This window comes from Melospiza melodia, unplaced genomic scaffold (genome assembly GCF_035770615.1).
Source record: "Melospiza melodia melodia isolate bMelMel2 unplaced genomic scaffold, bMelMel2.pri scaffold_157, whole genome shotgun sequence".
Classification (NCBI taxonomy): Eukaryota; Metazoa; Chordata; class Aves; order Passeriformes; family Passerellidae; genus Melospiza; species Melospiza melodia.
The window spans coordinates 158,172-183,298 of NW_026948516.1; the positions used below are offsets into that span (position 1 = coordinate 158,172).

At 56.2% G+C, this 25,127-nt stretch overlaps 1 protein-coding gene and 1 long non-coding RNA gene across 2 annotated transcripts in view; both read left to right on the top strand.

Annotated features, from left to right (window-relative positions):
• LOC134433269 (sarcoplasmic/endoplasmic reticulum calcium ATPase 1-like) overlaps window positions 1–25,127 on the top strand; it is a 41,398-nt gene that overhangs the window by 9,310 nt on the left and 6,961 nt on the right. Inside the window, 8 exon segments of the mRNA XM_063182142.1 lie at window positions 4,806–4,908; window positions 6,218–6,349; window positions 8,500–8,625; window positions 10,707–10,925; window positions 11,305–11,640; window positions 15,697–15,917; window positions 20,019–20,221; window positions 24,348–24,433. Coding sequence (XP_063038212.1) covers window positions 4,806–4,908; window positions 6,218–6,349; window positions 8,500–8,625; window positions 10,707–10,925; window positions 11,305–11,640; window positions 15,697–15,917; window positions 20,019–20,221; window positions 24,348–24,433 — 1,426 coding nt within the window.
• Window positions 12,580–14,102, top strand: LOC134433270 (uncharacterized). Its single transcript, XR_010031517.1, has 3 exons — window positions 12,580–12,658; window positions 13,235–13,562; window positions 13,976–14,102. It is a non-coding gene; the product is annotated as an uncharacterized LOC134433270 (long non-coding RNA).

Here is a 25,127-nt window from a genome sequence, read left to right on the forward strand (position 1 = left end):
GTCCTCAAAAACTCCTTAGATGTCCTCAAAACCTCCTCAAATGTCCTCAAATCCCACCTGAAGGTCCTCAAATGCCACCTCGAGGTCCTCAAAGCCACCCCTGGAGCTCCAGAGCTCCAGAACCTTCTTAGATGTCCTCAAAAACTCCTTAAATGTCCTCAAAACCTTCTCAGGTGTCCTCAAAACCTCCTCAGGTGTCCTCAAAACCTTGTCAGAGGTCCTCAAAGCCACCCCTGGAGCTCCAGAGCTCCAGAACCTTCTCAGATGCCCTCAAAACCTCCTCAAATGTCCTCAAATCCCACCTGAAGGTCCTCAAAGCCACCCCTGGAGCTCCAGAGCTCCAGAACCTTCTTAGATGTCCTCAAAACCTTCTCAGGTGTCCTCAAAACCTTCTCAAATGTCCTCAAATCCCACCTGAAGGTCCTCAAATGTCACCTCGAGGTCCTCAAAGCCACCCCTGGAGCTCCAGAGCTCCAGAACCTTCTTAGATGTCCTCAAAAACTCCTTAAATGTCCTCAAAACCTTCTCAGGTGTCCTCAAAACCTTGTCAGAGGTCCTCAAAGCCACCCCTGGAGCTCCAGAGCTCCAGAACCTCCTCAGATGCCCTCAAAACCTTCTCAGATGTCCTCAAAACCTTCTTGGAGGTCCTCGAAACCTCCTCAGGTGTCCTCAAAACCTTGTCAGAGGTCCTCAAAGCCACCCCTGGAGCTCCAGAGCTCCAGAACCTTCTTAGATGCCCTCAAAACCTTCTCAGATGTCCTCAAAAACTCCTTAGATGCCCTCAAAACCTTCTCAGATGTCCTCAAATCCCACCTGGAGGTCCTCAAATGTCACCCAGAGGTCCTCAAAGCCACCCCTGGAGCTCCAGAGCTCCAGAACCTTCTTAGATGTCCTCAAAAACTCCTTAAATGTCCTCAAAACCTCCTCAAATGTCCTCAAATCCCACCTGGAGGTCCTCAAAGCCACCCCTGGAGCTCCAAAACCTCCTCAGGTGTCCTCAAAACCATCTTGGAGGTCCTCGAAACCTTCTCAGGTGTCCTCAAAACCTTGTCAGAGGTCCTCAAAGCCACCCCTGGAGCTCCAGAGCTCCAAAACCTTCTTAGATGCCCTCAAAACCTTCTCAAATGTCCTCAAATCCCACCTGAAGGTCCTCAAATGTCACCTCGAGGTCCTCAAAGCCACCCCTGGAGCTCCAGAGCTCCAGAACCTTCTTAGATGTCCTCAAAAACTCCTTAAATGTCCTCAAAACCTTCTCAGGTGTCCTCAAAACCTTCTTGGAGGTCCTCGAAACCTTCTCAGGTGTCCTCAAAACCTTGTCAGAGGTCCTCAAAGCCACCCCTGGAGCTCCAGAGCTCCAGAACCTTCTTAGATGTCCTCAAATCCCACCTGGAGGTCCTCAAAGCCACCCCTGGAGCTCCAAAACCTCCTCAGGTGTCCTCAAAACCATCTTGAAGGTCCTCGAAACCTTCTCAGATGTCCTCAAAGCCACCCCAGGAGCTCCAGAGCTCCAGAACCTCCTCAGGTGTCCTCAAAAACTCCTTAGATGTCCTCAAATCCCACCTGGAGGTCCTGAAAGCCACCCCTGGAGCTCTAAAACCTCCTCGGGTGTCCTCAAAACCTTCTCAGATGTCCTCAAAACCTCCTCAAATGTCCTCAAATCCCACCTGGAGGTCCTCAAATGTCACCCTGAGGTCCTCAAAGCCACCCCAGGAGCTCCAGAGCTCCAGAACCTCCTCAGGTGTCCTCAAAAACTCCTTAGATGCCCTCAAAACCTTCTTGAAGGTCCTCAAAACCTTCTCAGATGCCCTCAAAACCTTCTTGAAGGTCCTCAAATCCCACCTTGAGGTCCTCAAATGCCACCTCGAGGTCCTCAAAGCCACCCCAGGAGCTCCAGAGCTCCAGAACCTTCTCAGGTGTCCTCAAAACCTTCTTGAAGGTCCTCGAAACCTTCTCAGATGTCCTTGAAACCTTCTCAGATGTCCTCAAATCCCACCTGAAGGTCCTCAAATGTCACCCGGAGGTCCTCAAAGCCACCCCTGGAGCTCCAGAGCTCCAGAACCTTCTTAGATGTCCTCAAAAACTCCTTAAATGTCCTCAAAACCTCCTCAGGTGTCCTCAAAACCTTGTCAGAGGTCCTCAAAGCCACCCCTGGAGCTCCAGAGCTCCAGAACCTTCTTAGATGCCCTCAAAACCTTCTTAGATGTCCTCAAAAACTCCTTAGATGTCCTCAAAACCTTCTCAGATGTCCTCAAATCCCACCTGAAGGTCCTCAAATGCCACCTCGAGGTCCTCAAAGCCACCCCTGGAGCTCCAGAGCTCCAGAACCTCCTCAGATGTCCTCAAAAACTCCTTAGATGTCCTCAAATCCCACCTGGAGGTCCTCAAAGCCACCCCTGGAGCTCCAAAACCTCCTCAGGTGTCCTCAAAACCATCTTGAAGGTCCTCAAAACCTCCTCAGGTGTCCTCAAAACCTTGTCAGAGGTCCTCAAAGCCACCCCTGGAGCTCCAGAGCTCCAAAACCTTCTTAGATGCCCTCAAAACCTTCTCAGATGTCCTCAAATTCCACCTGAAGGTCCTCAAATGTCACCTGGAGGTCCTCAAAGCCACCCAGGAGCTCCAGAGCTCCGAAGCCTCCTCAGATGTGCTCAGGAGGTCCTTAAATGTCCTCAAATGCCACCTTGAGGTCCCCAAATGCCACCTTGGGGTCACCAATGTCTCCTGGTGTCCCCACGTCCATCTCGAGCCCGAGGTTCTCCATGACCTTGGTGGTCCTCCAGGTTCTCCTGACCCTCAATGTTCTCCTTGACCACAATGTCCCCAATGTCCATGGTGTCCCCATGACCCCTGATGTCCCCTGGTGTCCATGGTGTCCATCCATGGTGTCCATCCATGGTGTCCATCCATGGTGTCCATGGTGTCCATGGTGTCCATGGTGTCCATGGTGTCCATGGTGTCCGTCCATGGTGTCCATGGTGTCCATCCATGGTGTCCATCCATGGTGTCCATGGTGTCCATGGTGTCCATGATGTCCATGGTGTCCATGATGTCCATGGTGACCATTTTCTCCATGTTCTCCATGTTCTCCATGGTGTCCATGTTCTCCATGGTGTCCATGGTGTCCATGGTGTCCATAGTGTCCATCCATGGTGTCCATGGTGTCCATGGTGTCCATGGTGTCCATGGTGTCCATCCATGGTGTCCATGGTGTCCATGGTGTCCATAGTGTCCATCCATGGTGTCCATCTGTCCATGGTGTCCATCTGACCATGTTCTCCATGTTCTCCATGGTGTCCCCAGGCTGAAGCAGGAGCGCCCGGTCAAGGCTGGTCAGTTCGATGGTCTGGTGGAGCTGGCCACCATCTGCTGTCCCCAATGTCCATGCTGTCCATGATGTCCATTGTGTCCATGTTCTCCATGGTGTCCATGTTCTCCATGATGACCATGGTGACCATCTGACCATGTTCTCCATGGTGTCCCCAGGCTGAAGCAGGACCGTCCGGTCAAGGCTGGTCAGTTCGATGGTCTGGTGGAGCTGGCCACCATCTGCTGTCCCCAATGTCCATGGTGTCCATGGTGTCCATCCATGTTTTCCATGTTCTCCATGGTGTCCATGGTGTCCATGGTGTCCATCCATGGTGTCCATGGTGTCCATCCACGGTGTCCATGGTGTCCATCCATGGTGTCCATGGTGTCCATCCATGGTGTCCATCCATGGTGTCCATGGTGTCCATGGTGTCCATCCATGGTGTCCATGGTGTCCATCCACGGTGTCCATGGTGTCCATCCATGGTGTCCATCCATGGTGTCCATGGTGTCCATCCATGGTGTCCATGGTGTCCATCCATGGTGTCCATCCATGGTGTCCATGGTGTCCATCCATGGTGTCCATCCACGGTGTCCATGGTGTCCATGGTGTCCATCTGTCCATGGTGTCCATCTGTCCATGGTGTCCATGGTGTCCATCCATGGTGTCCATGGTGTCCATGGTGTCCATGGTGTCCATGGTGTCCATCCATGGTGTCCATGGTGTCCATCCATGGTGTCCATGGTGTCCATGGTGTCCATCCATGGTGTCCATGGTGTCCATGGTGTCCATGGTGTCCATCCATGGTGTCCATCCACGGTGTCCATGGTGTCCATCCATGGTGTCCATCTGACCATGTTCTCCATGTTCTCCATGTTCTCCATGATGTCCATGTTCTCCATGGTGTCGATGGTGTCCATGTTCTCCATGGTGTCCATCCATGGTGTCCATGGTGTCCATGGTGTCCATGGTGTCCATGGTGTCCATGGTGTCCATCTGTCCATGATGTCCATCTGACCATGTTCTCCATGTTCTCCATCCGTGGTGTCCCCAGGCTGAAGCAGGAGCGCCCGGTCAAGGCTGGTCAGTTCGATGGTCTGGTGGAGCTGGCCACCATCTGCTGTCCCCAATGTCCATGCTGTCCATCCATGGTGTCCATGGTGTCCATGGTGTCCATCCATGGTGTCCATCTGTCCATGCTGTCCATCCATGGTGTCCATGGTGTCCATGGTGTCCATCCATGTTTTCCATGTTCTCCATGATGTCCATCTGTCCATGGTGTCCATCTGACCATGTTCTCCATCCGTGGTGTCCCCAGGCTGAAGCAGGAGCGCCCGGTCAAGGCTGGTCAGTTCGATGGTCTGGTGGAGCTGGCCACCATCTGCTGTCCCCAATGTCCATGCTGTCCATGATGTCCATTGTGTCCATGTTCTCCATGGTGTCCATGTTCTCCATGATGACCATGGTGACCATCTGACCATGTTCTCCATGGTGTCCCCAGGCTGAAGCAGGACCGTCCGGTCAAGGCTGGTCAGTTCGATGGTCTGGTGGAGCTGGCCACCATCTGCGCGCTCTGCAACGACTCCTCGCTCGACTACAACGAGGTGACCGCGGCCGTGTCCTCTGCTGGCCACCGGTCCCACCGCGGGGTCATCTCCTGTCCTCCTGTCCCACCTTGGACATCTCCTGTCCTCCTGTCCCACCTTGGACATCTCCTGTCCTCCTGTCCCACCGGGGTGTCCTCTGCTGGCCACCGGTCCCACCACGGGGTCATCTCCTGGGGTTCCCAACCCACCTGGGTCATCTCCTGTCCTCCTGTCCCACCACGGGCTCCTCTGCTGCCCACCGGTCCCACCACGGGGTCATCTCCTGTCCTCCTGTCCCACCGGGGTGTCCTCTGCTGGCCACCGGTCCCACCGCGGGGTCATCTCCTGGCCTCCTGTCCCATCTTGGACATCTCCTGGGGTTCCCAACCCACCTGGGGCATCTCCTGTCCTCCTGTCCCACCGCGGGCTCCTCTGCTGGCCTCCTGTCCCACCACCTGTCCCACCTGGGTCATCTGCTGTCCTCCTGTCCCACCTCGGGAATCTCCTGTCCTCCTGTCCCACCTGTCCCACCTGGGGCATGTCCTGGTGTGCCCAGGCCAAGGGTGTCCATGAGAAGGTGGCCGAGGCCACCAGGACCTCATGGTCCCACCTGTCCCACCCATGGTCCCCAAGGTCCCCATGGTCCTCTCCTGGTGTCCCCATTGTCCCCATTGTCCCCTCAGGCCAAGGGTGTCCATCAGAAGGTGGGCGAGGCCACCAGGACCTCCTGGACCTCATGGTCCTCTCGTGGTGTCCCCATTGTCCTCATGGTCCCCATGGTCACCTCCTGGTGTCCCCATGGTCCCCATGGTCCTCTCGTGGTGTCCCCAGGCCAAGGGTGTCCATCAGAAGGTGGCCGAGGCCACCAGGACCTCATGGTCCCACCTGTCCCACCCATGGTCCCCATGGTCACCTCCTGGTGTCCCCTTCAGGCCAAGGGTGTCCATCAGAAGGTGGGCGAGGCCACCAGGACCTCCTGGTCCCCATGGTCACCATGGTCCTCTCCTGGTGTCCCCATGGTCCTCATGGACCTCATGGTCCTCTCGTGGTGTCCCCCCAGGCCAAGGGTGTGTACGAGAAGGTGGGCGAGGCCACCAGGACCTCCTGGACCTCATTGTCCTCTCCTGGTGTCCCCATTGTCCCCTTTAGACCAAGGGCGTGTACGAGAAGGTGGGCGAGGCCACCAGGACCTCATTGTCCCCATGGTCACCATGGTCCTCTCGTGGTGTCCCCATTGTCCCCCCCAGGCCAAGGGCGTGTACGAGAAGGTGGGCGAGGCCACCAGGACCTCCTGGACCTCATTGTCCTCTCGTGGTGTCCCCTTTAGACCAAGGGTGTGTACGAGAAGGTGGGCGAGGCCACCGAGACGGCGCTGACGTGCCTGGTGGAGAAGATGAACGTCTTCAACACGGACGTGAGGAACCTCAGCAAGGTGGAGAGGGCCAACGCCTGCAACGCCGTGAGTGACCCGGCTGTCCCACCACCTGGAGAACCCCTGAGGAACCCCTGAGGAACCCCTGAGGAACCCCTGAGGAACCCCTGAGGAACCCCCGAGGAACCCCTGAGGAACCCCTGAGGAACCCCTGAGGAACCCCTGAGGAACCCCTGAGGAACCCCTGGGGAACCCCTGAGGAACCCCTGAGGAACCCCTGAGGAACCCCTGAGGAACCCCCGAGGAACCCCTGAGGAACCCCCGAGGAACCCCCGAGGAACCTCTGAGGAACCCCTGAGGAACCTCTGAGGAACCCCTGAGGAACCCCTGAGGAACCCCTGAGGAACCCCTGAGGAACCCCTGAGGAACCCCTGAGGAACCCCTGGGGAACCCCTGGGGAACCCCTGAGGAACCCCTGGGGAACCCCTGAGGAACCCCTGAGGAACCCCTGGGGAACCCCTGGGGAACCCCTGAGGAACCCCTGAGGAACCCCTGAGGAACCCCTGAGGAACCCCCGAGGAACCCCTGGGGAACCCCTGAGGAACCCCTGAGGAACCCCCGAGGAACCCCTGAGGAACCTCTGAGGAACCTCCTGAGGAACCCCTGAGGAACCTCTGAGGAACCCCTGAGGAACCCCCGAGGAACCCCTGAGGAACCCCCGAGGAACCCCTGGGGAACCCCTGAGGAACCCCTGAGGAACCCCTGGGGAACCCCTGAGGAACCCCTGAGGAACCCCCGAGGAACCCCTGAGGAACCTCTGAGGAACCCCCTGAGGAACCCCTGAGGAACCTCTGAGGAACCTCCTGAGGAACCCCCTGAGGAACCCCTGGGGAACCTCCTGAGGAACCTCCCCGAACCTCGGTCCCACCTGAGGAACCTCCTCAAACCTCCATCCCACCACCCCAAACCTTCTCAAACCTTCTCAAACCTTCTCAAACCTCCATCCCACCACCCCAAACCTTCTCGAACCTCGGTTCCACCTGAGGAACCTCCTCAAACCTTGGTTCCACCACCCCAAACCCCGGTCCCACCACCCCAAACCTTCTCAAACCTTCTCGAACCTTCTCAAACCTCCATCCCACCACCCCAAACCTTCTCCAAACCTTCTCAAACCTCGGTTTCCACCTGGAGAACCTTCCCAAACCTTGGTCCCACCACCCCAAACCTTCTCAAACCTCCATCCCACCACCCCAAACCTTCTCCACCCCTGGTCCCACCTGAGGAACCTTCTCAAACTCTGGTCCCACCACCCCAAACCTTCTCCAAACCTTCTCAAACCTTGGTTCCCACCTGGAGAACCTTCTCAAACCTTGGTTCCACCTGAGGAACCTTCTCAAACCTCCATCCCACCACCCCAAACCCCGGTCCCACCACCCCAAACCTTCTCAAACCTCCATCCCACCACCCCAAACCTTCGCAAACCCGGGTCCCACCACCTCCGGACCTTCTCCAGCCCTGGTCTGACCACCCCAAACCTTCTCCAAACCTTCTCAAACCTTGGTCCCACCTGAGGAACCTTCTCAAACCTTGGTTCCACCTGAGGAACCTTCTCAAACCTCCATCCCACCACCCCAAACCCCGGTCCCACCACCCCAAACCTTCTCAAACCTCCATCCCACCACCCCAAACCTTCTCCACCCCTGGTCCCACCACCCCAAACCTTCTCAAACCTTCTCCAGCCCGGGTCCCACCACCTCAAACCTTCTCCAACCCCAGTCCCACCACCCCAAACCTTCTCAAACCTTAGTTCCCACCTCAGGAACCTTCTCAAACCTTGGTTCCACCACCCCAAACCTTCTCAAACCTTCTCCAGCCCTGGTCCCACCACCCCAGACCTTCTCCACCCCTGGTCCCACCACCCCAAACCTTCTCAAACCCGGGTCCCACCACCTCCGGACCTTCTTCAGCCCCTGTCCCACCACCTCTGGACCTTCTCCAGCCCTGGTCTGACCACCCCAAACCTTCTCAAACCTTCTCAAACCCCGGTCCCACCACCCCAAACCTTCTCCACCCCTGGTCCCACCACCTCCGGACCTTCTCCAGCCCCGGTCCCACCACCCCAAACCTTCTCCAAACCTTGGTTCCCCCCTGAGGAACCTTCCCAAACCTCCATCCCACCACCCCAGACCTTCTCCAGCCGGTCCCACCGCCCGCGGTGACCTGCTGTCCGTGTCCAGGTGATCAAGCAGCTGATGAAGAAGGAGTTCACGCTGGAGTTCTCCAGGGACAGGAAGTCCATGTCGGTCTTCTGCTCCCCGGCCAAGGCCTCGCGCGCCGCCGTGGGCAACAAGATGTTCGTCAAGGTGGGTCCCACCGGGCCGGGACCTTCTCCAGACCTGGTCCCACCAGGCCAGGACCTCATCCCACCACCCCAAACCTTCTCCGACCTTCTCCAACCTGGGTCCCACCAGGCCGGGACCTTCTCCAGACCTTCTCCAACCTTCTCCAACCTTCTCCAGACCTGGTCCCACCACCCCAAACCTTCTCCAACCTTCTCCAACCTGGGTCCCACCAGGCCGGGACCTTCTCCAGACCTTCTCCAGACCTGGTCCCACCAGGCCGGGACCTTCTCCAGACCTGGTCCCACCACCCCAAACCTTCTCCAACCTTCTCAAGACCTGGTCCCACCAGGCCAGGACCTTCTCCAACCTTCTCCAACCTGGGTCCCACCAGGCCAGGACCTTCTCCAGACCTGGTCCCACCACCCCAAACCTTCTCAAACCTTCTCAAACCTTCTCCAAACCTTCTCCAAGCTTGGTCCCACCACCCCAAACCTTCTCAAACCTTGGTCTCACCACCTCATGACCACCCCAAACCTTCTCCAAACCTTCTCCAACCTTCTCAAATTTTGGTCCCACCCCACCAGGGTGCCCCCGAGGGCGTCATCGAGCGCTGTAACTCCATCCCACCACCCCATGACCATGTCCCACCACCCCAAACCTTCTCAAACCTTGGTCCCACCACCCCAAACCTTCTCCAACCTTCTCAGAACCTTCTCCAACCTTCTCCAACCTTCTCAAATTTTGGTCCCACCACCCCAAACCTTCTCCAACCTTCTCCAAACCTTCTCAAACCTGGGTCCCACCACCTCATGACCACCCTAAACCTTCTCCAAACCTTCTCAGACCTTCTCAGAACCTTCTCCAACCTTCTCAAATTTTGGCCCCACCACCCCAAACCTTCTCCAAACCTTCTCCAAACCTTCTCCAAACCTTCTCCAACCTTCTCCACCCCGTGTCCCACCCCACCAGGGTGCCCCCGAGGGCGTCATTGAGCGCTGTAACTCCATCCCACCACCCCATGACCATGTCCCACCACCCCAAACCTTCTCCAAACCTTCTCAGACCTTCTCCAAACCTTCTCCAACCTTCTCAAACCTTGGTCCCACCACCCCAAACCTTCTAAGACCTTCTCAGACCTTCTCAGAACCTTCTCCAACCTTCTCAAATTTTGGTCCCACCACCCCAAACCTTCTCCAACCTTCTCCAAACCTTCTCCAACCTTCTCCACCCTGTGTCCCACCACCCCAGGGTGCCCCCGAGGGCGTCATCGAGCGCTGTAACTCCATCCCACCACCCCATGACCATGTCCCACCACCCCAAACCTTCTCCAACCTTGGTCCCACCACCCCAAACCTTCTCCAACCTTCTCAGAACCTTCTCCAACCTTCTCCAACCTTCTCAAATTTTGGTCCCACCACCCCAAACCTTCTCCAACCTTCTCCAAACCTTCTCAAACCTGGGTCCCACCACCTCATGACCACCCTAAACCTTCTCCAAACCTTCTCAGACCTTCTCAGAACCTTCTCCAACCTTCTCAAATTTTGGCCCCACCACCCCAAACCTTCTCAGACCTTCTCCAAACCTTCTCCAAACCTTCTCCAACCTTCTCCACCCCGTGTCCCACCCCACCAGGGTGCCCCCGAGGGCGTCATCGAGCGCTGTAACTCCATCCCACCACCCCATGACCATGTCCCACCACCCCAAACCTTCTCCAACCTTCTCAAAACCTCCTCAAACCTTCTCCAACCTTCTCAAATTTTGGCCCCACCACCCCAAACCTTCTCAGACCTTCTCCAAACCTTCTCCAAACCTTCTCCAACCTTCTCAAAACCTTCTCAGACCTTCTCCGAACCTTCTCCAAACCTTCTCCAACCTTCTCAAAACCTTCTCAGAACCTTCTCCAACCTTCTCCAACCTTCTCAAATTTTGGTCCCACCACCCCAAACCTTCTCCAAACCTTCTCAGACCTTCTCAGAACCTTCTCCAACCTTCTCCAAACCTTCTCCAAACCTGGTTCCCACCACCCCAAACCTTCTCCAACCTTCTCCAAACCTTCTCCAAACCTTCTCCAACCTTCTCCACCCCGTGTCCCACCCCACCAGGGTGCCCCCGAGGGCGTCATCGAGCGCTGTAACTACGTGCGCGTGGGCACCACGCGGGTTCCTCTGACGCCGGCGGTGAAGGAGAAGATCCAGGCGGTGATCAAGGAGTGGGGCACGGGCAGGGACACCCTGCGCTGCCTGGCCCTGGCCACCCGCGACACCCCGCCCAAGCGCGAGGAGATGGCCCTCGAGGACTCCTCCAAGTTCGCCGAGTACGAGGTCGGTGGTCCCGAGGGGTCTTCTGGGTGGTGGGACCTGGGGTTGGGTGGTGGGACATCGGTTATGGGTGGCGGGACCTTGGTTTGGGTGGTGGGACATCAGTTATGGGATGACAGGATCTTGTTATGGGTGGTGGGACCTGGCTTTGGGTGGTGGTTCCTTCTCCTCCACCACCTCCAAACCCCATTTGTGGTGGTCCCACCACCTCCAGAACTCCATTCCGATGGCTCCTTCTCCTCCATCACCTCCAAACTCCATTTTTGGTGGTTCCTTCTCCTCCACCACCTCCAAAACTCCATTTGTGGTGGTCCCACCACCTCCAAACCCCGTTCCCCTGATGTCCACCATCTCCTGACCATCTCCTGACCACCCCCACCAGACGGACCTGACCTTCGTGGGCTGCGTGGGCATGCTGGACCCGCCGCGCAAGGAGGTGATGGGCTCCATCCGGCTGTGCCGCGACGCCGGCATCCGCGTCATCATGATCACCGGCGACAACAAGGGCACGGCCATCGCCATCTGCCGCCGCATCGGCATCTTCTCCGAGGACGAGGAGGTCTCCGGCCGCGCCTACACCGGCCGCGAGTTCGACGACCTGCCGCTGGCCGAGCAGCGCGAGGCGTGCCGGCGCGCCTGCTGCTTCGCCCGCGTCGAGCCCACCCACAAGTCCAAGATCGTCGAGTTCCTGCAGTCCTTCGACGAGATCACCGCCATGGTGAGGACGTGGTTATGGAGGTCCACCATGGATCTCAGGGGGTTTCATGGGGGTTTGAAGGGGTTCGAGGGGGTTTTGAGGTGGTTATGGAGGTCCACCATGGATCTGAGTAGGTTTGGCGTCAAAACCTTCTTGATGGACGTGGTTATGGAGGTCCACCATGGATCTCAGGGGGTTTCATAGGGATTTGAGTGGGTTTGAGTGGGTTTTGAGGTGGTTATGGAGGTCCACCATGGATCTCAGGAGGTTTCATGGGGATTTGAGTGGGTTTGAGTGGGTTTTGAGGTCGTTATGGAGGTCCATCATAGATCTGAGTAGGTTTGGGGTGGATAGGTACTTGGTGGACGTGGCTATGGAGGTCCACCATGGGTTTCTGGGGGTTTGGAGGGGCGTGCCGGCGCGCCTGCTGCTTCGCCCGCGTCGAGCCCACCCACAAGTCCAAGATCGTCGAGTTCCTGCAGTCCTTCGACGAGATCACCGCCATGGTGAGGACGTGCTTATGGAGGTCCACCATGGATCTCAGGGGGTTTCATGGGGGTTTGAGTGGGTTTGAGTGGGTTTTGAGGTGGTTATGGAGGTCCACCATGGATCTGAGTAGGTTTGGGGTGGATAGGTACTTGGTGGACGTGGCTATGGAGGTCCACCATGGCTTTGAGATGGTTTGAGTGGGTTTTGAGGTGGTTATGGAGGTCCATCATAGATCTGAGTAGGTTTGGGGTGGATAGGTACTTGGTGGACGTGGCTATGGAGGTCCACCATGGGTTTCTGGGGGTTTGGAGGGGCGTGCCGGCGCGCCTGCTGCTTCGCCCGCGTCGAGCCCACCCACAAGTCCAAGATCGTCGAGTTCCTGCAGTCCTTCGACGAGATCACCGCCATGGTGAGGACGTGCTTATGGAGGTCCACCATGGCTTTGAGATGGTTTGAGTGGGGTTTGAAGGGGTTTGAGCGGGTTTTGAGGTGGTTATGGAGGTCCACCATGGATCTGAGTAGGTTTGGCGTCAAAACCTTCTTGATGGACGTGGTTATGGAGGTCCACCATGGATCTCAGGGGGTTTCATAGGGATTTGAGTGGGTTTGAGTGGGTTTCGAGGTGGTTATGGAGGTCTACTAGGGGTTTGAGATGGTTTGAGTGGGTTTTGAGGTGGTTATGGAGGTCTACCAGCGGTTTGAGACCAGAAGTTCTTGATGGACGTGGTTATGGAGGTCCACCATGGATCTGAGGGGGTTTCATAGGGATTTGAGTGGGTTTGAGTGGGTTTGGAGGTAGTTATGGAGGTCTACCAGGGGTTTGAGATGGTTTGAGTGGGTTTTGAGTTGGTTATGGAGGTCTACCATGGATCTGAGTAGGTGTGAGGTCAAAATGTCCTTGGTTGAGGTGGTTATGGAGGTCTACCATGGGTTTCTGGGGGTTTGGAGGGGCGTGCCGGCGCGCCTGCTGCTTCGCCCGCGTCGAGCCCACCCACAAGTCCAAGATCGTCGAGTTCCTGCAGTCCTTCGACGAGATCACCGCCATGGTGAGGACGTGGTTATGGAGGTCCACCATGGATCTGAGGGGGTTTCGTGGGGGTTTGAATAAATTCAAGGGGGTTTCGAGGTGGTTATGGAGGTCCACCATGGGTTTGAGATGGTTTGAGGGGGGCTTGTGGAGGTTTGAGTGGGTTTTGAGGTGGTTATGGAGGTCCACCATGGATCTCAGGGGGTTTCATGGGGATTTGTGGAGGTTTGAGTGGGTTTTGAGGTGGTTATGGAGGTCCACCATGGATCTGAGTAGGTTTGGTGTCAAAACCTTCTTGATGGACGTGGTTATGGAGGTCCACCATAGGTTTGAGTAGGTTTGATGGTGGTTTGAATGGGTTTGAGTGGGTTTTGAGGTAGTTATGGAGGTCTACCAGGGGTTTGAGATGGTTTGAGTGGGTTTTGAGGTGGTTATGGAGGTCTACCATGGATCTGAGTAGGTGTGAGGTCAAAATGTCCTTGGTTGAGGTGGTTATGGAGGTCCACCATGGGTTTCTGGGGGTTTGGAGGGGCGTGCCGGCGCGCCTGCTGCTTCGCCCGCGTCGAGCCCACCCACAAGTCCAAGATCGTCGAGTTCCTGCAGTCCTTCGACGAGATCACCGCCATGGTGAGGACGTGGTTATGGGGGTCCACCATGGATCTCAGGGGGTTTCATGGGGGTTTGAAGGGGTTTGAGTGGGTTTGGAGGTGGTTATGGAGGTCCACCATGGATCTGAGTAGGTTTGGCGTCAAAACCTTCTTGATGGACGTGGTTATGGAGGTCCACCATGGGTCTCAGGGGGTTTCATAGGGATTTGAGTGGGTTTGAGTGGGTTTCGAGGTGGTTATGGAGGTCTACCAGGGGTTTGAGATGGTTTGAGTGGGTTTTGAGGTGGTTATGGAGGTCTACCATGGGGTTTGAGACCAGAAGTTCTTGATGGACGTGGTTATGGAGGTCTACCATGGATCTGAGGGGGTTTCATGGGGGTGTGAAGGGGTTCGAGGGGGTTTTGAGGTGGTTATGGAGGTCCACCATGGATCTGAGTAGGTTTGGCGGCAAAACCTTCTTGATGGACGTGGTTATGGAGTCCCACCACCAATTCCACCTCCTTTTGAGGTTACACCACCAACTTTCGATGTAGTTATGGAGTCCCATCACCAACTTCACATTATTTAGGCTGCAACCATGAACTTTTGACGTAGTTATGGAGTCCCACCAACTTTTGACGTAGCTTTAAGGTTCCACCACCAGCTTTTGACGTAGTTATGGAGTCCCACCACGAACTTTTGACGCAATTATGAAGTCCCAGCAACTCCTGACATAGTTTTGGTGTTCCACCACCAACTTTTGACATAGTTATGGAGTCCCACCAACTTCTGACGCAGTTTTGAGGTTCTAACACCAGCTTTTGACGTAGTTATGGAGTCCCACCAACTCCTGACGTAGTTTTGAGGTTCTAACACCAACTTTTGACGTGGTTATGGAGTCCCACCAACTTTTGACATAGTTCTGGGGTCCCACCATGAACTCTTGACGTAGTTATGGAGTCCCACCATGAACTTTTGACGTAGTTATGGAGTCCCACCAACTCTTGACATAGCTTTGAGGTTCCACCATGAACTTTTGACGTAGTTATGGAGTCCCACCAAGAACTTTTGACGTAGTTATGGAGTCCCACCAACTTCTGACGTAGTTCTGAGGTTCCACCACCAACTTTTGACGTAGTTATGGAGTCCCACCAACTTTTGACGTAGTTATGGAATCCCACCAACTTCTGACGCAGTTTTGAGGTTCTAACACCAGCTTTTGACGTAGTCATGGAGTCCCACCAACTCCTGACGTAGTTCTGAGGTTCCACCACCAACTTTTGACGTAGTTATGGAGTCCCACCAACTTTTGACGTAGTTATGGAATCCCACCAACTCTTGACGTAGCTTTGAGGTTCCACCACCAGCTTTTGACGTAGTTATGGAGTCCCACCATGAACTTTTGACGTAGTTATGGAGTCCCACCAACTCCTGACGCAGTTTTGAGGCTCTAACACCAGCTTTTGATGTAGTTATGGAGTCCCACCAACTCTTGACGTAGCTTTGAGGTTCCGCCACCAACTTTTGACGTAGTTATGGAGTCCCACCATGAACTTTTGACGTAGTTATGGAGTCCCACCAACTCTTGACGTAGTTCTGAGGTTCCACCACCAACTTTTGACGTAGTTATGGAGTCCCACCATGAACTTTTGACGTAGTTATGGAGTCCCACCAACTCCTGACGTAGTTTTGAGGTTCTAACACCAACTTTTGACGTAGTTATGGAGTCCCACCAAGAACTTTTGACGTAGTTATGGAGTCCCACCAACTTTTGACATAGCTTTGAGGTTCCACCACGAACTTTTGACGTAGTTATGGAGTCCCACCATGAACTTTTGACGTAGTTATGGAGTCCCACCAACTCCTGACGTAGCTTTGAGGTTCCGCCGCCAACTCTTGACGTAGTTATGGGGTCCCAGCACCCACCCCACCCCACCGCACGTGTCACCCACCGCCTCCCACCCCCCCCCGCAGACCGGCGATGGCGTGAACGACGCGCCGGCGCTGAAGAAGGCCGAGATCGGCATCGCCATGGGCTCGGGCACGGCCGTGGCCAAGACGGCCTCGGAGATGGTCCTGGCCGACGACAACTTCTCCACCATCGTGGCGGCCGTGGAGGAGGGCAGGGCCATCTACAACAACATGAAGCAGTTCATCCGCTACCTCATCTCCTCCAACGTCGGCGAGGTCGTCTGGTGAGCGCCCGGCACCGACCAGTTCGGACCAGTTCGGACCAGTTTGGACCGGTTTGGACCCGGTTCGGACCCAGTTTGGAGAGGTCCCGGCCGGTTTGGAGCAGAGCTTGGAGATGTTGGAGGCTCTGAGGGGGTTTGAGCCCGGTTTGGAGCAGTTTGGCCCAGTTTGGCCCAGTTTGGCCCAGTTTGGACCAGTTTGGACCATTTTGGCCCAGTTTGGCCCAGTTTGGCCCAGTTTGGACCAGTTTGGACCATTTTGGCCCAGTTTGGAGCAGTTTGGCCCAGTTTGGCCCGGTTTTGTCCCAATCCCCTCCCAGTTTGTCCCAGTTCCATCCCAGTCCATCCCAGTTTGTGCTGCTCCATCCTGGTCCATCCTGGTCCCTCCCAGTCCGTCCCAGTTTGTCCCAGTTCCTTCCAGTCCATCCCAGTTCCGTCCCAGTTCCGTCCCAGTTTGTCCCAGTTCATCCCAGTCCATCCCGGTTTGTGCTGCTCCATCCTGGTCCATCCTGGTCCATCCTGGTCCCTCCTGGTCCGTCCCAGTTTGTCCCAGTTTGTCCCAGTTCGTCCCACTCCATCCCAGTTTGTTCTGCTCCATCCTGCTCCATCCTGGTCCCTCCCAGTTCCGTCCCAGTTTGTCCCAGTTCATCCCAGTCCATCCCAGTTTGTGCTGCTCCATCCTGCTCCATCCTGGTCCCTCCCAGTTCCATCCCAGTTTGTCCCAGTTCATCCCAGTCCATCCCAGTTTGTGCTGCTCCATCCTGCTCCATCCTGGTCCCTCCCAGTCCATCCCAGTTTGTCCCAGTTCCATCCCAGTCCATCCCAGTTTGTTCTGCTCCATCCTGGTCCCTCCTGGTCCCTCCCAGTCCATCCCAGTTTGTCCCAGTTCCATCCCAGTTTATCCTGGTCCATCCCAGTCCCGTCCCAGTTAATCCCAGTTAATCCCAGTTAATCCCAGTTTGTTCTGCTCCATCCCAGTCCATCCTGGTCCGTCCCAGTTTGTCCCAGTTTGTCCCAGTTCCTTCCAGTCCATCCCAGTCCGTCCCAGTTTGTCCCAGTCCCCCATTAACCCCTCCCAGTATAGCCCAGTATATCCCAGTACAAACCAGTCCCGTTAACCCCTCCCAGTCCCATCCCAGTCCATCCCAGTCCATCCCAGTTTGTTCCAAACCCCTCCCAGTCCCTCCCAGTACAAACCAGTCCCGTTAACCCCTCCCAGTCCATCCCAGTTTATCCCAGTCCCATTTTAACCCCTCCCAGTCCATCCCAGTCCATCCCAGTTTGTTCCAAATCCCTCCCAGTCCCTCCCAGTATAACCCAGTCCCATATTAACCCCTCCCAGTCCATCCCAGTCCATCCCAGTCCCATCCCAGTCCCATTTTAACCCCTCCCAGTCCCTCCCAGTATAACCCAGTACAAACCAGTCCCATTTTAACCCCTCCCAGTATAACCCAGTACAAACCAGTCCCATATTAACCCCTCCCGGTCCCTCCCAGTATATCCCAGTACAAACCAGTCCCCATTAACCCCTCCCAGTATCTTCCTGACGGTGGCGCTGGGCCTGCCCGAGGCGCTGATCCCGGTGCAGCTGCTCCCAGTCCATCCCAGTCCATCCCAGTCCCATTTTAACCCCTCCCAGTCCATCCCAGTCCCATCCCAGTCCCATTTTAACCCCTCCCAGTCCATCCCAGTCCCATCCCAGTCCATCCCAGTCCCATTTTAACCCCTCCCAGTCCCATTTTAACCCCTCCCAGTATATCCCAGTACAAACCAGTCCCGTTAACCCCTCCCAGTATCTTCCTGACGGCGGCGCTGGGCCTGCCCGAGGCGCTGATCCCGGTGCAGCTGCTCCCAGTACAAACCAGTACAAACCAGTCCATCCCAGTCCATCCCAGTCCATCCCAGTCCCATCCCAGTCCATCCCAGTTTATCCCAGTCCCATTTTAACCCCTCCCAGTCCCATCCCAGTCCATCCCAGTCCATCCCAGTCCCATTTTAACCCCTCCCAGTCCCTCCCAGTATATCCCAGTACAAACCAGTCCCCCATTAACCCCTCCCAGTCCATCCCAGTCCATCCCAGTCCCATCCCAGTCCATCCCAGTTCCATCCCAGTCCCATTTTAACCCCTCCCAGTCCAATTTTAACCCCTCCCAGTATAACCCAGTACAAACCAGTCCCATATTAACCCCTCCCAGTCCATCCCAGTCCCATCCCAGTCCATCCCAGTTTGTTCCAATCCCTTCCCAGTCCATCCCAGTCCCATTTTAACCCCTCCCAGTATATCCCAGTACAAACCAGTCCCATATTAACCCCTCCCAGTCCCATCCCAGTCCATCCCAGTACAAACCAGTCCCATTTTAACCCCTCCCAGTCCCTCCCAGTATATCCCAGTACAAACCAGTCCCCCATTAACCCTCTCCCAGTATCTTCCTGACGGCGGCGCTGGGCCTGCCCGAGGCGCTGATCCCGGTGCAGCTGCTCCCAGTACAAACCAGTACAAACCAGTACAAACCAGTCCCATCCCAGTCCATCCCAGTCCATCCCAGTCCATCCCAGTCCCATCCCAGTCCCATTTTAGCCCCTCCCAGTCCATCCCAGTCCATCCCAGTCCCATCCCAGTCCATCCCAGTCCATCCCAGTCCATCCCAGTCCCATTTTAGCCCCTCCCAGTCCATCCCAGTCCCATTTTAACCCATCCCAGTCCATCCCAGTTTGTTCCAAACCCCTCCCAGTCCATCCCAGTCCCATTTTAACCCCTCCCAGTATATCCCAGTACAAACCAGTCCCCGTTAACCCCTCCCAGTATAACCCAGTACAAACCAGTCCCCATTAACCCTCTCCCAGTATCTTCCTGACGGCGGCGCTGGGCCTGCCCGAGGCGCTGATCCCGGTGCAGCTGCTCCCAGTACAAACCAGTACAAACCAGTACAAACCAGTCCCATCCCAGTCCATCCCAGTCCATCCCAGTCCCATCCCAGTCCCATCCCAGTCCCATCCCAGTCCCATCCCAGTCCATCCCAGTCCATCCCAGTCCCATCCCAGTCCCATTTTAACCCCTCCCAGTCCCATTTTAACCCCTCCCAGTCCCTCCCAGTATATCCCAGTACAAACCAGTCCCCATTAACCCTCTCCCAGTATCTTCCTGACGGCGGCGCTGGGGCTGCCCGAGGCGCTGATCCCGGTGCAGCTGCTCCCAGTACAAACCAGTACAAACCAGTACAAACCAGTCCCATCCCAGTCCATCCCAGTCCATCCCAGTCCCATCCCAGTCCCATCCCAGTCCCATTTTAACCCCTCCCAGTCCCTCCCAGTATATCCCAGTACAAACCAGTCCCATATTAACCCCTCCCAGTCCATCCCAGTCCATCCCAGTTCCATCCCAGTCCCATTTTAACCCCTCCCAGTCCCGTTTTAACCCCTCCCAGTATAACCCAGTACAAACCAGTCCCCCATTAACCCCTCCCAGTATAACCCAGCCCCTCCCAGTATAACCCAGTACAAACCAGTCCCCCATTAACCCCTCCCAGTCCCATATTAACCCCTCCCAGTATATCCCAGTACAAACCAGTCCCATTAACCCCTGCCAGTATCTTCCTGACGGCGGCGCTGGGCCTGCCCGAGGCGCTGATCCCGGTGCAGCTGCTCCCAGTACAAACCAGTACAAACCAGTGCCCCATTAACCCCTCCCAGTCCCATCCCAGTCCATCCCAGTCCCATCCCAGTCCCATTTTAACCCCTCCCAGTCCATCCCAGTCCCATCCCAGTCCATCCCAGTTTGTTCCAATCCCTTCCCAGTCCATCCCAGTCCCATTTTAACCCCTCCCAGTCCCATCCCAGTCCATCCCAGTACAAACCAGTCCCATATTAACCCCTCCCAGTCCATCCCAGTCCATCCCAGTCCCATTTTAACCCCTCCCAGTCCCTCCCAGTATAACCCAGTACAAACCAGTCCCCCATTAACCCCTCCCAGTCCCATCCCAGTTTATCCCAGTCCCATATTAACCCCTCCCAGTCCATCCCAGTCCATCCCAGTCCCATCCCAGTCCCATATTAACCCCTCCCAGTATATCCCAGTATAACCCAGTCCCATTAACCCTCTCCCAGTATCTTCCTGACGGCGGCGCTGGGGCTGCCCGAGGCGCTGATCCCGGTGCAGCTGCTCTGGGTCAATCTGGTCACCGACGGGCTCCCGGCCACGGCGCTGGGCTTCAACCCCCCGGACCTGGACATCATGGACAAGCCACCGCGCAGCCCCAAGGAGCCGCTCATCTCCGGATGGCTCTTCTTCCGCTACCTGGCCATCGGAGGTGGGTCACCATGGGCACCTTGGTCATCTTGGTCATCTGGGGTTGGTCATGGTCAGTTGGGCCATTTGGGTCAGTTCATGGTCAGTTGGATCACCTCTTCTTCCGATACCTGGCCATCGGAGGTGGGTCACATCTGGTGGCCACCATGGTCATCTTGGTCATCTGGGGTTGGTTCATGGTCAGTTGGGTGGCTTGGGGCAGGCGATGGTTGCTCATGGTCAGTTCATGGTCATCTTGATCATCTGAGTCACTTGGGGTTGGTTCATGGTCACCTTGGTCATCTGGGTCACCTGGGGTTGGCTCGTGGTCAGTTGGGTCATCTAGACCAGGTAGTGGTCAGTTCATGGTCACCTTGGTCAGTTGGATCATTTGGGTCAGTTCATGGCCACCTTGGTCATCTGGGTCATCTTGGTCACCTGGGGTTGGCTCATGGTCAGTTGGGTGGCTTGGGGCAGGTGATGGTTGCTCAGGGTCAGTTGGGTCACCTGGTGGTCAGTTCATGGTCACCTTGCTCATCTGGGTCACCTTGGTCAGGTAGAGGTCAGTTCGTGGTCATCTGGGTCATCTGGGTCATGTTGGTCATTTGGGGTCAGTTCATGGTCACCTTGGTCATCTTGGTCACCTGGGGTTGGTCAGGGTCAGTTGGGTCATCTGGGTCAGGCAGTGGTCACTTCATGGTCACCTTGGTCAGTTGGATCATTTGGGTCAGTTCATGGTCAGTTCATGGTCACCTTGGTCATCTGGGTCACCCTGGTCACCTGGGGTTGGCTCGTTGTCAGTTGGGTCATCTAGGTTGGGTTGTGGTCACTTCATGGTCACCTTGGTCAGTTGGGTCATTTGGGTCAGTCCATGGTCAGTTCATGGTCAGTTGGATCACCTCTTCTCCCGCTACCTGGCCATCGGAGGTGGGTCACGTCTGGTGGCCACCATGGTCATCTTGGTCACCTGGGGTTGGCTCGTGGTCAGTTGGGTGGCTTGGGGCAGGCGATGGTTGCTCATGGTCAGTTCATGGTCATCTTGATCATCTTGGTCACCTGGGGTTGGTTCATGGTCACCTTGGTCATCTGCAGTTGGCTCGTGGCCAGTTGGGTCATCTAGACCAGGTTGTGGTCACTTCGTGGTCACCTTGGTCATCTTGGTCACCTGGGGTTGGCTCGTGGCCAGTTGGGTCATCTAGACCAGGTAGTGGTCAGTTCATGGTCATCTGGGTCACCTTGGTCACCCTGGTCACCTGGGGTTGGCTCGTGGTCAGTTGGATTATCTAGACCAGGTAGTGGTCAGTTCATGGTCATCTGGGTCACCTTGGTCACCTGGGGTTGGCTCGTGGTCAGTTGGGTCATCTAGACCAGGTAGTGGTCACTTCATGGTCACTTAGGTCATCTTGGTCATTTTGGTCATCCAAGTCACCCTGGTCATCTGGGATCGGTCATGGTCAGTTGGGTCATTTGGGTCAGTTCATGGTCACCTGGGTCATCTGAGTCACCTTGGCCACCTGGGGTTGGCTCGTGGTCAGTTGGGTTGCTTGGGGCAGGTGATGGTTGCTCAGGGTCAGTTGGGTCACCTGGTGGTCAGTTCATGGTCACCTTGGTCATCTTGGTCATCTGGGGTTGGTCATGGTCAGTTGGGTGATCTGGGTCAGGCAGTGGTCACTTCATGGTCACCTTGGTCAGTTGGGTCATCTGGGTCAGTTCATGGTCACCTTGGTCATCTTGGTCACCTGGGGTTGGCTCGTGGCCAGTTGGGTCATGTAGGTCCGGTTGTGGTCACTTCATGGTCACCTTGGTCATCTTGGTCACCTGGGGTTGGTCAGGGTCAGTTGGGTCGCTCTGGGCAGGCGATGGTTGTTCATGGTCACCTTGGTCACCTTGGTCATCTTGGTCACCTGGGGTTGGCTCGTGGTCAGTTGGGTCATCTGGGTCAGGTAGTGGTCACTTCATGGTCACCTTGGTCAGTTGGGTCACCTGATGGTCAGTTCATGGTCAGTTCATGGTCAGTGGGCTCAGGTGGGCTCAGGTGGGCCCATGGACATCATGGACAAGCCACCGAGGAGCCCCAAGGAGCCGCTCATCTCCGGGTGGCTCTTCTTCCGCTACCTGGCCATCGGAGGTGGGTCACGTCTGGTGGCCACCATGGTCATCTTGGGCATCTTGGTCACCTGGGGTTGGTCAGGGTCAGTTGGGTCGCTTGGGGCAGGCGATGGTTGTTCATGGTCACCTTGGTCACCTTGGTCATCTTGGTCACCTGCGGTTGGCTCGTGGTCAGTTGGGTCATCTAGACCAGGCAGTGGTCACTTCATGGTCACCTTGGTCATCTTGGTTATCTGGGGTTGGCTCGTGGTCAGTTGGGTTATCTAGACCAGGCAGTGGTCACTTCATGGTCACCTTGGTCATCTTGGTCATCTGGGGTTGGCTCGTGGTCAGTTGGGTCACTTGGGGCAGGTGATGGTTGTTCATGGTCACCTTGGTCACCCTGGTCACCTGGGGTTGGCTCGTGGTCAGTTGGGTCATCTAGACCAAGTAGTGGTCAGTTCATGGTCATCTGGGTCATCTGAGTCACCTTGGTCAGGTAGAGGTCAGTTCATGGTCACCTTGGTCATCTTGGTCACCTGGGGTTGGCTTGTGGCCAGTTGGGTCATGTAGGTCCGGTTGTGGTCACTTCATGGTCACCTTGGTCATCTTGGTCACCTGGGGTTGGTCATGGTCATTTGGGTCGCTTGGGGCAGGCGATGGTTGTTCATGGTCACCTTGGTCATCTTGGTCATCTTGGTCACCTGGGGTTGGTCAGGGTCAGTTGGGTTGCTTGGGGCAGGCGATGGTTGCTCATGGTCAGTTCATGGTCATCTTGATCATCTTGGTCACCTGGGGTTGGTTCATGGTCACCTTGGTCATCTGCGGTTGGCTCGTGGCCAGTTGGGTCATCTAGACCAGGTTGTGGTCACTTCGTGGTCACCTTGGTCATCTTGGTCATCTGCGGTTGGCTCGTGGCCAGTTGGGTCATCTAGACCAGGTAGTGGTCAGTTCATGGTCATCTGGGTCATCTTGGTCATCTGGGGTTGGTCATGGTCAGTTGGGTCATCTGGGTCAGGCAGTGGTCACTTCATGGTCACCTTGGTCAGTTGGGTCATTTGGGTCAGTTCATGGTCAGTTCATGGTCAGTGGGCTCAGGTGGCTCAGGTGGGCCCATGGACATCATGGACAAGCCACCGCGGAGCCCCAAGGAGCCGCTCATCTCCGGCTGGCTCTTCTCACGCTACCTGGCCATCGGAGGTGGGTGGGTCACGCCTGGAGGTCACACCTGGGAGGGCACCTGGGGACAGGTGGGGTCGGTTGAGGGAACTTCAAAGAATGACCTGGAGACACCAAAACACCACCTGGGAACTCCATAAGAATCACCTTGAGGCTTCCGTGGAGGAGGTTCCTTGAGGAACCACCTGGAGACTCCAAAAAAACCCTCTGGAGAATCCAAAAAACCACCTGGAAACCCGAAAATACCGCCCCGAGATTCCAAAAAACCACCTGGAAACTCCATTAAAGGTGCTTGGAGATCCACATGGAGAAGGTTCCTTGAGGAACCTCATGAGGAACGCCTTGAGGACCTCATAGAACCACCCGGAAGCTCCAAAAAAACACCTTGAGATGCCAAAGAACCACTTGGAGAACCCAAAACACCACCTGGAAACTCCATGAGAATCACCTTGAGACTTCCACGGAGGAGGTTCCTTGAGGAACCACCTGGAAACTCCATAAAACCCACCTGGAGACCCACATGGAGAAGGCTCCTCGAGGAACCTCGTGAGGAACACCTTGAGAACCTCATGGAACCACCTGGAAACCCCAAAAAACCACCCTGAGATGCCACAATGCCACCTGGAAACTCCATAAAAGCCACCTGGAGACCCACATGGAGAAGGTTCCTCGAGGAACCTCGTGAGGAACACCTTGAGAACCTCATGGAACCACCTGGAAACCCCAAAAAAACACTTGGAAACCCCAAAAAAACCACCTGGAAACCCCAAAAGTCCACCTGGAGACCCCCAAGTTGTCCCCTTGGAGTCCCCCAGCTTGTCCCCAGGTTGTCCCCAGCTTGTCCCCAGGTTGTCCCCAACCCCCCTTTGATGTCCCCCCAGGTTACGTCGGCGCCGCCACCGTGGGCGCGGCCGCCTGGTGGTTCCTCTTCGCCGAGGACGGACCCAACGTCAGCTACCACCAGCTGGTGAGTCCCAGGTGTCCCCAAGGTGTCCCCGAGGTGCCCCCGAGATGTCCTTGAGATGTCCCTGAGGTGTCCACGATCTCTGGTGGCCCCAAGATGTCCCCAAGATGTCCCCGAGATGTCCCCGAGATGTCCCCGAGATGTCTCCAAGATGTCCCCAAGCTCTGGTGACCCTGGGATGTCCCCAAGGTGTCCTCAAGGTGTCCTTGAGATGTTCTCAAGGTGTCCCCAAGGTGTCCCCAAGGTGTCCTTGAGATGTCCTCAAGGTGTCCCTGAGATGTCCCCAAGCTCTGGTGACCCCCAGGGTGTCCCCAAAACGTCTCCAAGATGTCTCCAAATGTCTCTGAATGTCCTCAAGATGTCCCCAAGCATCCCCGAGATGTCCCCGAGGTGTCCCCGAGGTGTCCCCACCCCAAGGTGACCCTCCCCAGGTCCATCATGGAGGTCCCACCACCACGAGGAACCTTCATGGTGGTGGTGGGACCTCCATGATGGTGTCCCCCAGCTCCCAGATGTCCCTTCCTGGACGTCCCCGAGATGTCCCCGAGGTGTCCCCAAGCTCTGGTGACCCCGAGATGTCCCCGAGGTGTCCCCAGCCCAAGGTGACCCTCCCCAGGTCCATCATGGAGGTGCCACCACCACCACCACCACCACGAAGGTTCCTCGCGGTGTCCCCCAGCTCTCAGATGTCCCTTCC